The 18,333-nt window shown below is 45.7% G+C and overlaps 1 protein-coding gene across 5 annotated transcripts in view; it reads right to left on the reverse strand.

Annotated features, from left to right (window-relative positions):
* LOC135966377 (SH3 domain and tetratricopeptide repeat-containing protein 1-like) overlaps positions 1–18,333 on the reverse strand; it is a 45,986-nt gene that overhangs the window by 17,561 nt on the left and 10,092 nt on the right. The window contains exon 1 of one of the 5 annotated variants that reach the window (XM_065525146.2): positions 410–555. The exons of the other annotated variants lie outside the window; for them this stretch is intronic. Within the exon in view, the coding sequence (XP_065381218.2) occupies positions 410–467 (58 nt within the window). The 5' untranslated portion in view covers positions 468–555. Of the gene's footprint in view, positions 1–409; positions 556–18,333 lie in introns of those variants that run through there. 5 annotated transcript variants of the gene reach the window in all.

The raw sequence follows: 18,333 nt of genomic DNA on the forward strand, positions 1-18,333 counted from the left end.
ATTTAAAAGGATGAATACATACATGCCTATAATCCCAGAACTTTGGAAGGCTGAGGCAGGAGGATCACCTGATGTCAGGAGTTCAAGACCAGCCCAGCCAGCATGGTGAAACTCCATCTCTACTAAAAATGCAAAAATTAGCTGGGCCTGGTGGCTCACACCTGTAATCCCAGCTACTTGGGAGGCTGAGACACGAGAATCACTTGAACCTGGGGGGCGCACGTTGCAGTGAGCCAAGATCACACCACTGTACTCCAGCCTGGACGACAGAGCAAGACTCTGTCTCAAAGAAAAAATAATAATAATAATAATTTAAATTGTGTTTTCACATGGAGCGCATGTTCCCAGAACACAAGCTCTGCCCTATGCTCCAAGGGCACACAAGGTGCCCCTTTATCTTAATACTCACCATATTGCATGGCAGCCGTTGGCGCGTGTCTGTACATAACACTAGACTTCCTGTGCATGAGGCAGGGATCATATATTATTACTTCTCTGTCCCCAATGTCTGGCCTAGAAGACACTCAGTAAATGATTAATGAACTAAGTCAGTTACCAAGACATTTTAAACTTGTATTAACAAAATTGATTTAATAAGTTTGCCAATGCAGCGTTCATACCACACAGCTTAAATCTCAACCTGCGGATTTATCTTGTGTTCTGCTAGATTATCACCTATTAACATTCAGGAGGCACCTAGTGTGTGCTAGGCATTACTAATTGCTGGGGACCTAGCAGTGACAAAACAACATTCCTTGTTCAAAGAAAAGTTCTAGTGTAAAGAGGAATAGAAGGAACAGGCTAGATTGATGAGAGAGCTAAGAAAAGGACAGGCTGCCATGGGAAGCACCTGGTCTTGTCTGGATGGTACACAGTTAACGAAGTCTGAGTGCTTCGTACAGCGTAAGATCATCCCCTCCAAAGAAGCTAATGAAGCTTTGATTCCCCAGTACCACAAGTCACCACAAAGGTGCGCACAGCCACATGCTTAGTGTAGGAAGTGAAACCAAACAAACAAAGTTCCAACTTCCAGAGGCAACGGTCCAATTATGAAATCTTCTGGCTACGTTCAATTGAAATTCAAGGTATTCAAGAGGCCAATATTTAAGTGATAAATTAACTCAATCACTTAAAACTAGTCTTTGGTTCAAGAGGTAAGGGTATACTACCTTTTACAAATTTATTAGCTCTTAATATTTACATTTAAATATGATGATGACGGTGTAATAATAACTTCACTAATTAGTTTCTATGTGTTAGGCACCAAACTAAGCACTTTACACACACATTTGCACAATCCTGTGAGATGATAATGACCCCTTGTCATCCCATTTCACAGATGAAAGTCAAGTTTACATAAGCTTAAAAACTTGCCCCAAATGACATAGCTAGTTAGCAAAACCCAGGCAGCCTGACTCCGTAGGCCTTGCTTAAAGAAGTAATATTTATAAACTGTCCAGCACAGCGGTGGTACAAACAAGAGTTTAATAAATGCCTAACGAGCACTTCATACCCAAAATCATTTCCTGCCAATCAAACGAGACTTACTCTGGTTCTGCAGAACCAACTGTCAAATTATTGTTCCATGAAGAAAAGGTGGAATGGGTAGAGGTCGCAACAGAGTGAATAACTGGTAAATATACTTCATGGCAGGTAGTAACAGGATGTGGCATTTAGGCTATTTCCACATTTGTTTGCATAACACTTTTTTTCACAGTTCTAAAGCACAAGAGCCATTTTAAGCTGGTGAAAGCATAAGGCATGTCTACGATCCAGGACTCCAATTCACTGTGGATCAGTGGATCTCAACCTTTACGGTATATCAGAACCACCTGGGGGATTTTAACAGCACTATAGCTGCCCAGGCTCCATTCCTGCAGATTCTATTTCAACTGGTTGGGAGTAAGCAACGCATGCTTTTTTCACAGCCCCCCAGATGCAGCTAGGTTTGCAAACCACTGTCCAAGACGCTCTCACACTTCTGCTCAGTTCAACACACACTCGCTGAGATTCTAAGCACTACGAATCGGGCTAAGTTAACAAGTCAGGCTCCACTCCCTAATAATATTGGCAAAGAAACCAATATCAGAGATTTATTCCAGTCCAAACCAAATAAATTGCCAGGTGAAAAAAATGCCCTGGTATACTTTGTCATACAAAACAACTTCCTGTATCTTCCCAGTCAGTAGCCTAGGGACTGACTCTGAGCGATGAGAATTCAGAACCAGGGGAAAATGCCAGTCTGAGGCATCTGCCACACTCCTAGCACACCCCCAAAAGCGCCCAGCTACACTTCACATCCACTGTCCTAACAGGGGTCAAAATAGAGAAGAGCAGTGCAATACAGAAAACAGAGCCTGCTGGACATCAAAAGGCTGGGGAATTCCAGTCCTAGCCCTGCTACCAATGAGTCTGGTCACTTCTCTCTGGTCTTGGTGTGGCCAACAGTTACGCGAGAGGGTGAGGCATAAAAACACAGATGTTAGGCAACCTCCAGCATCCAAAATACATAGAAATTAAAAAGCAGTAAGGTGATATCAAGGAATGTATGCCATCAACCAGAAAAGTAACTGAAGTATTCCTTTTCCCTTTTCTTTTTTTGAGACGGAGTCTCGCTCTGTCACCCAGGCTGGAGTGCAGTGGCCAGATCTCAGCTCACTGCAAGCTCCGCCTCCTGGGTTCACGCCATTCTCCAGCCTCAGCCTCCTGAGTACCTGGGACTACAGGCGCCCACCACCTCGCCTGGCTAGTTTTTTGTATTTTTTAGTAGAGACGGGGTTTTATGGTGTTAGCCAGGATGGTCTCGATCTGCTGACCTCGTGATCCACCCGTCTCGGCCTCCCAAAGTGCTGGGATTACAGGCTTGAGCCCCCGCGCCCGGCCCCCGCTTTTCCCATTCTTAAGAAATCAAAAGTGGAAGCAGAAAATTGAGCAATCAGCCTACCAAGTTGACTGGGGCAACAAAATACACTCACGGATTCTGCTCACAACAGCGGGGGTGACAGACCAACAGGAGAACTGCAGAGCGTCCCTCTCTCCTCTGTCCACCCATGCCACGAGCCCGTGAGTGCGTCCACATGCAGCGCCCAGTCTCCTGTTCCACTGACGCCAGTGTCCACTCACCGCAAGCCTACTATGTGCCACATGTGCTATGATGCTCCCTCATCTCATCACCATAGACATCCCTGCTGGAGTTGAGTATGTGACAGACGAAAATCACGGAGGCCTAGGGAGGTTGAGACCAGCATTCCCACTGCGGTGAGGGCGTGCTTGAGAGGGGACTCCACGGCTGGGTCCTCCATGCCGCTCTCCTCAGTGATCACTCCCAGACCAGAGCAGCCAGGGTGGATTGTCTTCCTCTCACTATTTTCAGCCCCTTGGCTGACCCAGTATTCCCCAGAAAGCTATGGGGTCCTGCCAGCTCTGAGGCCACAAAGCCATAAACGCACGGGACACACAGCCCATCTGTCTCTAACGGGTCTTTTACTTGTCATGCTGGTCATTTCCAAGAGCAGATGGGTTAAGAAGGACTTGGCAAGTTATCACGAAATGACCCCTCCACTCCTCCTCCCTGGGGGAAGGCTGACTAGCCAGCAGTCAGGCCGGCTTTCTTCCCCCACTCCCTGCATTCCTGTCCCCAAGGAGCCAGAGACAATCTCACCAAATATAGGCAGGAGACAGTGGCCTCCTTCCTACAGCTGGAGTGGGGAAGGGTCCTCTCGGGCCTTTCAAACTGCATGAGAACCAAACTGTGAGCTGTACTGACCCGGGCCTCGCCCATGTTGCAGGCATGTACAACACAGGCTCTCCGTGGTATCATCAGGCAGAACTACGAATGTACTTTCCATTGTTTTCATACAATGATTCCAGAACCACTATCCACACAGCTCCACTTCTCACACATACGACGTGCTTCACGGATTACACAGCATTTTCGCCATGCCCCTCATCTGCTCCTCCCAGCAGCCTTGTGTGATCCCTTGAGTATGCTTCCTCATCTCCATTTCTTAAGAAATGGAGTTTCTGAGGTTATGAAACCAAAACTTTCCCAAGAACATCCAGCTAGAATTAGAACCAGGATATGAGAGCTTCTGATTCTAGAACCAGTGTTTGTGCCACTGTTCCACATGGGCCCCTCCAGGGATTTCTGCCTGATGTTAAAATGCAGACAGCAAATCCGTCTCTCTAGAGTCCTGGGGTTCCCAATAGACAACAAGTAAAACTTCTAACAGAAAGCTTGTACTTATTTGGAAGGCTACCTGGGATATTTCTTTTAAGTTAGTTTGTTCATGTTTTGGAAAGATTGTTCCAATGGCAATGCAGGGAATGAAGTGTAGAAAGGATTCCATGATGAGGCAGAGAAACAATTCGGTGGCTCTTACAACAGTCCAAATGAGGCATGAGGCGCAACCAAAGGACGGAGGGAAAATGCATTGGAAAGAAATGCAAAATGAAGTCCACTCAGACCCAGGATGGAAAAAAGGAGATTAAGCATGATGGTGGTTTCTAGTTTGAAAGACTGATGAACAAGGATGTCACTAACTACTGCAGAGTGGTATCTGGGGCCTGGGTGCACCAGTTTGTTTAACCATTCACCTGCTGAGCAGTCTCTGGGCTGTTTCCAGTTTCTAGCCTTTATAAATAATGCTGCTATGAACAGATACATAGAGGCTTTTGTGTGAACATAAGTCTTCATTTCTCTGGGATAACCGCCCATGAATGTGAGTGCTGCATCCTACGGCAATTGCACGTTTATTTTTTAAGAAACTGTCAAACTGTTTTTCAGAATGGCTGTACCATCTTCCATTCCCACCAGCCAAGTGTAAGTGATCCCGTTTCCCCGCATCCTCACCAGCATTGGTCTTGTTACTACTTTTTATTTTAGCCATTCTGACACTTGTATAGTGACTTGGCTTTAGTGTGCATTTTTCTGATGGCTGATGACGTTGAACATCTTTTCATGTGCTTATATGTTATCTGAAATGTCTCTTCTGGTCTTTTATTCATTTTCAAAGTAGATGGTTTGGTTTCACTGCTGAATTTTGATCGTTCTTTATAAATTATAAATATGAGTCCTTTATCAGACATGTGGTTTGCAAATAGTTTCTCCCAGTCTCTAGCTCCTCTTTTCATGTTTATTTTGCATTTTACATTTTGGTCCATGATCCATTTTGAGTTAATTTTTGTACGAGGTATGAGGTTTAGATCAGAGTTCAGGTTTTTTTCCTATGAATAATCAGGTAGCCAGTAATTTTTTTTAAGAGACAAGGTTTCACTCTGTCACCCAGGCTGGAATGCAATGACAAGATCAGAGCTCACTGCAGCCTCGACTCCTGGGCTCAAGTTATCCTCCTGCCTCAGCCTCCTGGAGTAGCTGGAACCATAGGCAGGTGCCACCATGCCCAGTTAATTTTTTTAGTTTTTGTAGAGACAGGGTCTTGTACCATGTTACCCAGGCTGGTGTGGAACTCCTAGGCTCAAGTCATCATCCCACTTATATGGGGCCAGGCAGTGGCACATGCCTGTAATCACAGCACTTTGGGAGGATGAAGCAGGAGAATCACTTGAACCCAGGAATTCCAGACCAGCCTGAGCAACAGACGGAGGCCCTGTCTCTGCAAAAAATTTTAAACATTAGCTGGGCATGGTGTTGTACACCTGAGGTCCCAGCTACTTGGGAGGCTCAGGTGGGAGGATCTCTGAAACCCATGAGGCTGAGGCTGCAGTGAGCCATGATCACACCACTACACTCCAGCCTGGGAGACAGTGAGACCCTGTCTCCAAAAAAAAAAAAAAAAAAAAAAGCTAGAGCATCACCCATATTAAAGACAGGTATTGTCTTTTTGAAAATTTATTACTGTTATATAATGGACATGTAAAATGTCCAGTTTGAAAGTCTGAAAATATATAAGTCTAAGTATTCTTACCTTAAAATTCTGATTCCTATCTAAGATATCACATACTGTTTACATAAGTATCACAATGCCTGGACAACAACTAAAAATGTGTACGAGGGAGAAAAATGAGCATGTATGCCTATTAATTAAGGTACATTTCCCCCTTATTACATAAAAAAGTCATCACTGCAAACCCCTGTGACTGTATCCAAAGCAAGCCTACAGTTTTACTTCTCTGTATTATAAAATGCAAGGCTAAAATTCAAATACTCTACATTTCCTGAAGCCAAGGGTAGTTTACTTAAAATAAATGCCTAGGGTCTATATCAAAAATATGAAAAAGCTAGCTACTTCATAGCCATTCCAATCTAAGTTCAGCTTTTTCTTTTTTAATTGACATGTAATTGTGTCCTGTACATATGTATGGAGTACCCATAGTGATGTTATAATACATGTAATGTATGTGATCAGCGTAATTAGCATATCCACCATCTCAAACATTTATCATTTCTTTGTGTTGGTAACGTTCAATGACCTTCCTCCAATTATCTGGAACTATATATTCTTTTTTTTTTTTTTTTTTTTTTTTTTTTTGAGACAAAGTGTCGCTTTGTTACCCAGGCTGGAGTGCAGTGGTGCGATCTCGGCTTGCTCACTGTAGCATCCGCCCCCCGGGTGCCAGTGGTTCTCATGCCTCAGCCTTCCGAGTAGCTGGGATTACGGGCGCCCGCCACTGCACCCGGCAAATTTTTGTATTTTTTAGTAGAGGTGGGGTTTCACCACATTGACCAGGCTGGTCTTGAACTCCTGGCCTCAAGTGATCCACCCACCTCAGCCACCCAACAGTGCTGAGATTACAGGTGTGATCCACTGCGCCCAGATAACTTTTGTGTTTTTAGTAGAGACGGGGTTTCACCATGTTGGCCAGGCTGGTTTCAAACTCCTGACATCAGGTGATCTGCCTGCCTCGGCCTACCAAAGTGCTGGGATATCAGCGTGCGCCCTGCGCCCAGCCAGCTGCTCTAGCTTACACTCCCCTACAGTGTGTAAGAGCTCCCTTGTCTCCATATCCTCGCCAGCACTTGTTATTTTTTGTCTTTTTGATAATACCCATCCTAACAGGTGACATGATACCTCACTGCAGTTTTGATTTGCATTTCTCTGATTATAAGTGATACTGAGCATTTTTTTCACATATTTTTTGGCCATTTGTATGTCTTCTTTCAAGAAATGTCTGTTCGGTTGGGTATGGTCACACAAACTTGTAAGCCTAGCACTCAGAACGCTAAGGTAGGAGGACAGCTTGAGCCTAGACCAGGCTAGGCAGCATAGCAAAACCCTAGCTCAAAAAAAAAAAAAAAAAAAAGGAAGAAGAAGAAAAGAAGAAGAAGAAGAAGAAGAAGAAGAAAGAAGAAAGAAGAAAGAAGAAAGAAGAAGAAGAAGAAAGAAGAAAGAAGAAGAAAGAAGAAGAAAGAAGAAGAAAGAAGAAGAAAGAAGAAGGAAGAAGAAAGAAGAAAGAAGAAGAAGAAAGAAGAAAGAAGAAAGAAGAAAGAAGAAAGAAGAAAGAAGAAGAAGAAGAAGAAGAAGAAGAAGAAGAAGAAGAAGAAGAAGAAGAAGAAGAAGAAGAAGGAGAAGAAGAAAGAAAGAAAGAAAGAAAGAAATATCTGTGTCTGTTCAGCTTTTTGACCTCCAAAAATTAACAGCCCATTTTGGAATTGGATGACCTGTCTGATTCAGAGACAATCTGTGTTTGGTTCTACTCTGCTATTTCCTATGTGACTTTGGGAAGTTCCCTTAGCCACTTTGAGCTCAACTTCCCCAATATTAACCAGGAATAAGTACCACCTGCCTCTGCTGGTTAACGCTGAGGACTGAAAGGAGAACCTCCACAACGCCACTTGACAATGCCGCCTGGCGGAAGCCCCTCAATGCGGGACTGCTAGGATCATCGGAAGCCAAGTACAACCTTCCTTTCCACTTTCCCAGGCTCACTCTACATACGATTAGCAAGGAATAGCGAATAAAGGAAACCAAAATAATTGCTTAATTTTTAATAAGAAATTTTTTAAAAGTGGGGGTGGTGGAAAAGTAGGAGGGAGAGGAGGGGAAGGAAAAGCAGCCAGTCACAAATTCTAGTCCAGGGCTCATCCCCGGCCTCCTGACTCAGGTAATCACCAGTCCCCACCTCCTGGGGAGGGGTACTTTCTCGGCTGGCTTCACCCACATGGAAGGCACTGCCACAGGTGTTGAGAAACCAGGAGCACCTTGAAATGGGCAATGTGCTTTGGGTAGCAATTTCCCCAAAGAAACCACGGCACAAAAGTGACCCACGTAGGAGGCACCAACGGCTGTAAATACTTGGTGGCAAAAACTGATGTCATACCTTCTGTACAGGAGACACACACCCAAATAAAACTTGCCAAAATAGCAGAGAAAAAAACACAGCAGACATCCAGTGCCATTCTGTTACAGAAATATTTATATCCCAAAGCCAGGGACCTCTCTGGAACACTGTCTTTATTTCCACGTTTCATGGAAGATGTTTGAGTGCACTCACCGGTGTCTCAACAAACTTCCAGCCCCTGCTCTAAACCCTGTGGCTCCTCAGCAAAACCCAAAAACAAGTACCAGTTTTCCTTCCAAATGGGAAACTTCCTGACCTAGCGAAACCAGCATCAAAACCACTTATGAGATAGCTGATTCCAGGCGAAGCCCTCTAGTCCAGGATGACTCCCCTCCTGCAGGAGCGGGAAGGGTGGGCACAGCACTGGCCTGCCAGACCACATCTCCAGGCAGGTTGAAACCATGGCTGCTCAGGTGAGCCATGACAAAAATCAAAACCAAGTATCTCTGAAAAGTATGTATGTCAAGAACCAGACCTCGGACCAGACTCAGCAGAAATGGATGTTGCAAGGCTTGTTCAGACACCTCCTCTCCATGCCCCCTCTCCCCGGGACCTCCCTCCTTTCACTACGGGCCCAGGGCCAATGGACCGCTCCCTTTACCTCTAGTCCAGTGCAATTTCAGGCTGTACCAGACCCTGAAATGTATTCACTGAATGCACTATTTCTTGAAATGATCGTAAATCACCTGACTACAACAACAATTGTTTTAAAAGTGTTCTCTCTCTCTCTCGGGAATCGTGCCATGAGTTTAAGCAAGCAGCTTTGCTTCTCTCTACTGCAATTCTATCATTTGCAAAATGTTAACAATTACTGTGTTCACCCATAGCATTGTTGTAAAAAGCCTTAAGACCCACTTATGTAGCCTGCCTGGAACACAGACCCTGTCACACGGCAAACGTCCACTGAAGGTGAGTTATCTGTAGCTATTATTACCTAGCACTCCAGCGAACAAAAGGAGTCGATCAGGTCTCATTGTATCACCATGAAAGGATGTCCACGTAGACTGCGGAGTGGGAGTGGGGGGGACTCAATGTTTATCAGGTACTATTTTGTTTTTTACAAAGTGTACATATACATTTGTAGGTACACTGGAAAAGTTCTGGAAGGAAATACACCCAGTGTTAATAGTGACTACCCCAAAGACACATTCATCCAAACACACAACAGAAAAACACTTTCTTTCTGTCTTCCATATCATTTGAACTATTTTCAATAAGCATCTATGGCTTTTGTAAAGTTTTTGAAAGGAATTTATTGCAATTTTTTCTGGAGAAACAAGCAGGAGCATGAACAAAGTGGAAACAGAAGGTAAAATGGAACGGGACTCAATGGAATGGAGTCCAAGCCAGGCTCAGCAGGCACACGAACCACACACCTCTCACTACAACTCAACACCAGCTCTCTCTTCTCTTGGTCCAATGGCCCAAGACTTAGAGATAAAATGTCTATTGTGATCACATCAATCACACCAAGGAGCTTGGAACCACTCTTCCAAACTCCTGTGGTTCTGTGTACCTGCCCGGGGCTGTTAGCTTTCCTCCTGTGTCTTCGGCTGGCCTGTAGCCCCCTAGTGGTGGAAATGCACCCTGACACTTACCATCATCCCCACAACACTCAGCACCGCAGAGACCAGGGCAGTGATGCCCACTCGGACTGTGATTCTACTTATAAAGCAAAGGACCAGGGGCCAGATGCGACTTGTCTGTGGTAACTCACCAGCTGTTGCTTGAACCAGAACAAAGCCAGGTCTCCTGATGCCCAGAAAAGAGCTAGTGCCTGTTCCGCTAGAAACGTGGTGAAAATGTTTTGCTTGCTGTGAAAAGATGCACTACTGGAGAAGATGGGTGCAACTTCTCATGGAGCCGCTCGGCCCAGATCACCAGGCAACAGGGCTGCCAGATGAGACACTCGGCCCAGATCACCAGGAAACACGGCTGCCAGATGAGACACTCGGCCCAGATCACCAGGAAACATGGCTGCCAGATGAGACACTCGGCCCAGATCACCAGGAAACAGGGCTGCCGGATGAGACACTCGGCCCAGATCACTAGGAAACAAGGCTGCCGGATGAGACACTCGGCCCAGATCACTAGGAAACAAGGCTGCCGGATGAGACACTCGGCCCAGATCACTAGGAAACAAGGCTGCCGGATGAGACACTCGGCCCAGATCACTAGGAAACAAGGCTGCCGGATGAGACACTCGGCCCAGATCCCCGGAAGCAGGGCTGCCGGATGAGACATTGGGCCCAGATCACCCGGAAACAGGGCTGCTGGATGAGACACTTGGCCCAGGTCACCAGGACACAGGGCTGCCGGATGAGACACTCGGCCCAGATCACCCGGAAACAGGGCTGCTGGATGAGACACTCAGCCCAGGTCACCCGGACACAGGGCTGCCGGATGAGACACACGGTCCAGATCACCCGGAAACAGGGCTGCCGGATGAGACACTAAGCCCGTCCACCGGAAAGGAAATCTGGCTGGGCAGTGGAGGGAAATTCACACAGGTTACCCCGGCCTAACAGCAGCAACAACATGAGCAAAGCAAAAAATACCTGACTGGAAAGTCGTAGCCTGGCTAGCAAATTCGAAACAGAGCCACAATCCTAGCAGCACACATCACTGCAACACAGAGCTTCCATCAGTGTGTGCACACTTCAATTAGAAATGTAAAATGTCCATGTTTTTGGAACAAGGGGGCTATTTGTGTGTGTGTGTGATGTTAAACAAAACAGCTCAGAAGAAACTGTTGGCAAGGAAATAGAAATAGGCACCCTTATACGTTGACAGTGAGATAACGGTATGGCCCTAACGGAAGGGAATCCAGCAACACCCATCAACATTTAAAATGCGCAGAACCCTGGATCCCACAATTCCATTTCTAGCAAAGCATCCTATGAACATATTCACGTAAATACGCAAGAATTATGTACAACTCAGCATTGATTAATCCAAATGGTTGGGAACAACCTAAATAGTTACCAGTGGGGAACTGGTGGAGAACAGTGTTTATCTTATGCCAACATCTATGTTTTTAAAAAGAAGACACATAGGCTGGGCACAGTGGCTCACGCGTGTAATCCCAGCACTGAGAGGCTGAGGCAGGTGGATCATGAGGCCAAGATATCCAGACCATCCTGACCAACATGATGAAACCCCGTCTCTACTAAAAATACAAAAATTATCTGGGTGTGGTGATGCACGCCTGTAGTCCCAGCTACTCAGGAGGTTGAGGCAGGAGAATCGCTTGAACCCGGGAGGTGGAGGTTGCAGCGAGCTGAGATCATGCCAGCCTGGTGACAGAGCAAGACTCTGTCTTGGAAAAACAAACAAACAAACAAAAACTGGCAACAGTGGTCACAGGGCGGTGATGGGAGTAGGACTTCCTTTCACTCTCCAGGACCTTTTGAATGCCGCTCATATTACATATTCAAACTATATGATTACAGTAAATATTTTCAAAGTAACTATGAAAAACTGGGGGAATAATAATATCTAACACACAGGACTGCTGTATAAAGGATGAAAAACATTAAGCACTATCAGAGTTCAAAGGAAGCAAGATTAATTCTAGCTTGGATGTCAGAGCGAGGATCATGTAAAGGAAGTATTTCAAGTCTTGAAGGAGGGAGAAGATTTAAAGAGGCAGAAGTGTGAAGAAGATGTCCCAGATGGAGATAAGAACACAGGTGAAGAAGATGAAGAGATGAGAAGGTATAAATTCTAAGTGCAGTTCTCAGGCTGGCTGATGGTGGGAATGGAAACACTGAAACCCAATCTTGCATATCACGCCCAGATCATGAGCCTTGAATGCCAAGCCAGGGAACCCGTCCTCGATCATAACAACAAAAAAGTCACTGGGCCGGGTGCGGCGGCTCATGCCTGTAATCCAGTGCTTTGAGAGGCTGAGGCGAGAGGACTGCTTGAGGCCAGGAGTTTGAAACCACTCTGGACAACACAGCAAGACTCTGTCCTTACAGAAAATTTAAAAATTAGCTAGGCAGGATAGCAAACCTGTAGTCCCAGCTACTCAGGAGGCTGAGGGGGGAGGATCACTTGACCCCAGGAATTTAGGGTTACAGTGAGTTGTGATGGCACCTGCATTCCAGCCTGAGCAACAGAGCAAGGGCATGTCTCAAAAATCAAATAAAATGAAATTAAATCACTAAAAGTTTGTATAGACATAAAGTATAAAATCATACCATATATGATTTAATCCAGATATATAATATAAATTAGAGGGGGAAAAGAGAAATTAGGAAGCTATTATAAGAAGACAAGACTCAACTAAGACATGAGCAAAGGCCCTGGGCTCACAGTGCTATCTTTATATAAAGGAATGAACTACCACATTTATTTTCATGGCATCACCAACTTAAATACAGACTACATTATTCTGGAACCATCTCTGCATCAGTCAAATCAGATGGCCATAATACCATAGGCAAATACCATAAAAAACACCATAGGCTGTGTGGTTTAAACATTAGTTTATTTGTCCAAGATCAAGGTGTCGGCCAACTCAGTTCTGGGACAGGGACCTCTTCCTGGCTTGCAGACAGCCACCTTTCTTCTTGTTTCCTCACACCAGGGCAGTGGGAGCTCTCTGCTTTCTCCTCTTCTTTTTTTTTGAGACAGAGTCTCGCTCTGTCACCAGGCTGGAGTGCAGTGGCACAATCTCAGCTCACTGCAACCTCTGACTCCCTGGTTCAAGCAACTCTCCTGCCTCAGCCTCCCGAGTAGCTGGGATTACAGGCACGTGCCACCATACCCAACTAATTTTTGTATTTTTAGTAGAAACAGGGTTTCAGGCTGGTCTCAATCTCCTGACCTCGTGATCTGCCCACCTCGGCCTCCCAAAGTGCTGGGATTACAGGTGTGAGCCACCACACCTGGCCTGGTTTCTCTTCTTCTAAGGACACTAATCCTGTCAGACCAGGGCCCACGCTCATGACCTCATCTAACCCTAATCACCTCCCAAAGGCCCTATCCCCTAATACCATCACACTGGCAGTTAGGGCTCCAGTACAAGAATCTGGGGGAGACATAAACATTCAGTTTATAGCAAGGTCTTTTCAATCCTGTTGAAAAAACAACCAACTGAGTAGGCGAAGAAGTACCTTATATGTAAGCAAGTCAGGATTTTTCATATTTCTGCTAACACATTAAAGTCAATTTAAAATGTCTGATAACAAGAGTCAGAAGCAGAGATAAATGGAAGTTAGTTACTCTGCATTTTAGGCCCACATTGAGCTGTCTTTCAATGACATTGTGGCACAAAGAACATTACTTTCTATTCCTGGTTTTGCCACCAAAAAGCTGGAACATTTCCCTGTATTTCCATTTATCTCTAAAATCACTGGGCTGACCTAGCAGACCTCCAAGGTCCCTTCCATTCACAAACTCCACAAATAACTTCCTACCAACAGAGGCTACACAAATAAACTACACTGATGAGGGGGAAAGCTAACACTAGCAAACAATGAGATGCACACAAGACAAGACGTATAGAGAACTGGGTCAACCACAAACTGGTGGATGATGAGCCGGCGGTGGATAAAAACACATTCCCTAACGATGGACAGAGAGGCAGTGGTGCCGAGGTAGTATTGTTGAAGATTTCCTGTTTTAAATCTTCAAGATAAATGGCCCAATGTTTATATTCGTTCTGATTAAATGTGAACGTGAAAACTTCCTCCAGGGGACACAGACTTCTAAAAAGTTCCCAATGTATCCAATCCGTCATTTGATATTTTTAATGACAAGAAAAATGAGGGACGGAATATACAAACAGACCATGCCTGATCATATGTATAAAGACAGAACTCAGACCACAACCTGCAGCTGCCCACCCAGGAAACCAATCCCCTATCTACAGTCAACAGCCAGGAGGCCAGCCAGGCTAGCACATCAGACAGGAAGCCAGACTGCTCTCTCTCCACAACCCAGAAACTAAACCACAACTCTGTCCCACGTGGCCAGGACTTGACTCAAAACTAACAGCCACCCTAATTTTGGCCCCTGTTTCCCAAGTAGGATCATTCAGAGAAAGCCAAATACCCCCCTAACCAATCACATAGGACACCCCGCTTCTGCACAGCCACGTCCAGCCCTCACAACAGCCGCCACTGGGAGCCGTTCTTTTCCATCTTGAAGCTTCCCCACTCCTCATCTGCCACTCACTTGCATGTCAGTCTCTGCCACACGCAAGTGACGGTGCCGACTCCCTTACCACAGCAGCTATGAGAAAGTCGCCTCTGCCTGTCTCATGTGGGCGGCCTTCTTTTTTTTCCCCCAAAGAGTAAGTCTTAAATGAGGGGCTTCTCTCTATATGGCCAAGCTATGGCAGATTCCAAGCCTGGAAAGACCATACACCCCTCAGGTCCTCTTTCCACAAAACACAGCTTCCTTGAGTTCTTCAGTCACTCCCCACCAACCAGGGAAGGAACCACGTGTTATGGGAAGATCAAGGGCCTTGAAGTCAAACTTCTAAGTTCATCAAGTACTTCATCTCTCCATTTAATAGATTACATGGCCTTGGCCAGGCATGGTGACTCACACCTGTAATCCCAGCACTTTGGGAGGCTGAGTCAGGCGGATCACCTGAGGTTGGGGGTTCAAGACCATCCTAACCAACACGGAAAAACTCCGTCCCTGCTAAAAATACAAAATCAGCCTGGTGTGGTGGCGCATGCCTGTCATCCCAGCTACTCGGGAGGCTGAGGCAGGAGAATCACTTGAACCTGGGAAGCAGAGGTTGTGGTGAGCTGAGATAGCACCATTGCACTCCAGCCTGGGTAAGAAGAGAAAAACTCTCTCAAAAAAAAAAAAAAAAAAAAAAAAAAAATGACGTGACCTTGAATAATCTTCTTAACTTCTCTAAGCCTCTATCTTCATCTTCAATAAAATAATTTTACCTCCAAGATTGCATTAAATGGAATCCCACATGTAAAACAGCTGATAAATATTAGGGGCCTAACAGCTGTGCGCTCCTACTGCTGCCCCACTTTATCACAAGGGAGAAGCGCAAGACGTCCAGAAAAAGCCTGTTGACCCCTACACCTCAGCATCCTGTGTTCACACAAGGCACAGTGGTATCCAGACTTACCGGGGTCGCCCAAATACAAGACATGTTTTGATTTTTCAACTTAGGTACACATGGCTTCTAACGTTCACCATATATGATCCACAATTTAGAAGAGATTTTCCTACACTACCCCGCGGTTCTATTTTAGCAGACTTAGATGTGCCATAATAGCTCACTCTCTTAAGCCCTCTTCAGTATCAAAAACAAAACTTTAATCTGTAACACAGTTATCAGCAGTGAAAGTGGAAAAGGTACCTATGAGTCAAAATGACCCTCTGGCCCGCCCCGCCCCACCGTACAAAAAGCCGTTCGGGAGGATTTGGGCCGATTAAGAGAATGTTGTCTGTATTCCCAGGGACAGACAAACGCCTACCCTGGTTAGAAGCTGTGCTGCTCAGCCTCCAGGGTAGAAAGCTCCCCACACCCTCTACCCAAGGAGAAGAGAAGCACATGGGGTGGCCAGGCTCCAGCATGTGGACTGCTGAGTGTGGTTTCTGCAGCCCAGGTCACCGCCCTGGGTGAAGCTCTTCCTTCCTTCTTTTCCACCCAAGTGGCCAAGGTCCTACGGCTGCTGTAGGGCCTCTTCCCTAGGATGAGTCAGCCCAGCCATTCCCCTTCCCCTTCCTTTTTTTTTTTTTTTTTTTTTTTTTGAGGCGGAGTCTCCCTCTGTCATCCAAGCTGGAGTAGTACAGTGGCGCAATCTTAGCTCACTGCCACCTCTGCCTCCTGGGTTCAAGCAATTCTCCTGCCTTGGCCTCCCAAGTACCTGGGATTACAGGCGCCCGCCACCACACCCAGCTAATTTTTATATTTTTAGTAGAGACAGAGTTTCAACTGGTTGGCCAGGCTGCTCTCGAACTCCCGACCTCAGGTGATCCACCTGCCTCGGCCTCCCAAAGTGCTGGGATTACAGGCATGAGCCACTGCGTCTGGCCGAGTCAGTCCAACCATCCTAACTTTTTGTTCTGGCAAAATTACTCTCTTCCACGTCTACCTTCCAAGTAGCTACATCAGAGATCTGGCCTTGGGGCAGGCTTGAAGAATCCCCGTTTTTGGTCCTCAAGAGGTCCTACCAGGGTCTGGGACAATTCCAAGGCTTGTGTTCTTAAAGAGGAAAGAAACCTCACATACACAGCTCTCACAGAGCTCAGGCGAGCCCGTATCGGAAGCAAGGCTTGGGAGGCGGCCCTAAGGTTTGGGTGTGCCATCTATGATAACAGCTAAGAGATCTGAAGCCAGCTGTCTGGGTTCAAACCTCAATTCCAACAGCACTGGCTGTGTGATGTTAGACAACGTCCCCAGCCTCTCTGTGGTTCCGTTTCCTCACGGTAAAAGGGCCACAATAATAGAGCTGCTCTCAAAATTAAGTGAATTCGTGCATATAAGGTATTCAGAACAATGCTTGGCACATGGAGGAGTTCAACAGACACGTATTGAACAGAGTAAGTTAGCAATTAGTAAGTATACTCATGCAGGCCAGGGGCGGTGGCTCACACCTGTAATTCCAAAACTTTGGGAGGCTGAGGCCAGAGGGTCACTTGAGCTCAGGAGTTTGAGACTAGCATGGGCAACACAGCAATATTCCATCTCTAAAACTGTGTTTGTGTAACATATATGTATATATACACTCATATATTCACAGTGTATTTATAATATACAAATTAGTTGGAATACAGACTTAACTATTCACAATGGTTACTTCTAGAGAAGGGGGAATGCAAATTTCAGCTTTTTACCCCACACATATATTCTTGTATCATCTGAAATATTTAAGCCAATTGTATGTATAAATTTGCCCCGAAACACATAGCAGAACACTGTAGTTTTGACTCAAAAATCTTCAAATCATGATGGAATTGTTCTGTGAAAGTAAAGTTAGAGAGATGAAAAGTCTCCCTCCAGCCTAAATGCTCTTTCATCTGACCTATATTACACACACCAATGCAGACACCCCAATCCTTTCCCCACTGTCACAAGAATTTTTCAGAGAACTGCATTCCCCTTTACAAACTAGATGATAGTTAGAGTTACCAGGCAAGAACGTGGATCCAGTTCTGCTTTTTCAAAGCCCAATGTTCCTCACATAATAGCAATGCATTCTTCAACCGGTCCACTGCCCCCAACACCTGAGCTCTCTGTTGTACACAACTCAACCAGGCCTGGGAGAAAGCAGGTGCAAATTTCACTTACTCAGTAACAACACATCCCGCCTGATTCTTCTGCTGGGCTAGTTCTCAAGTCATCTTTTCCTAAGCTTTCATTCGGCTCTACCACACCTACCCAGGCTGGGTCAAATACTTTACCAGGTTTTTTTTTTTTTTTTTTGAGACGGAGTTTCACTCTGTCGCCCAGGCTGGAGTGCAGTGATGCCATCTCAGCTCATTGCAACCTCTGTCTCCCGGGTTCAAACAATTCTCCTGCTTCAGCCTCCCAAGTAGCTGGGACTACAGGCGTACCACCACACCCAGCTAATTTTTGTATTTTTAGTAAAGATGGGGTTTCACCATATTGGCCAGGCTGGTCTCAAACTCCTGACCTCGTGATCCACCCGCCTCTGCCTCCCAAAGTGCTGGGATTACAGGCCTGAGTCACCGCACCTGGCCTACTTTACCAGTTTTATTCCTGAATTAAACCTGTTATTACTATCAATAATGTCAATCAGTGCCATTTCATTCACCGTATGACACACACACACAAAGCACTTCATACTCGCTCCACCTATCTGCTTTTCTGCAATGGCCACAGTGTTCCCCATCTTACATGAGAGGCACAGAGAAAGACAATGACTTCTCCAAGGTTCTGTAATTCACAATCAGTGGCAGAACCAACATGCCCAACCAGGTCTGGCCAAAGCCTGTGTTTCAGCCACACCACCTGGTTGCTGCCCCGAAGGTTCAGTGGGCAAGTAACAGATCACTCCGATGGCAGAGGCTTCAGAAATG

The sequence above is a fragment of the Macaca fascicularis genome, chromosome 11, assembly GCF_037993035.2.
Source record: "Macaca fascicularis isolate 582-1 chromosome 11, T2T-MFA8v1.1".
In the NCBI taxonomy this organism is placed as follows: domain Eukaryota; kingdom Metazoa; phylum Chordata; class Mammalia; order Primates; family Cercopithecidae; genus Macaca; species Macaca fascicularis.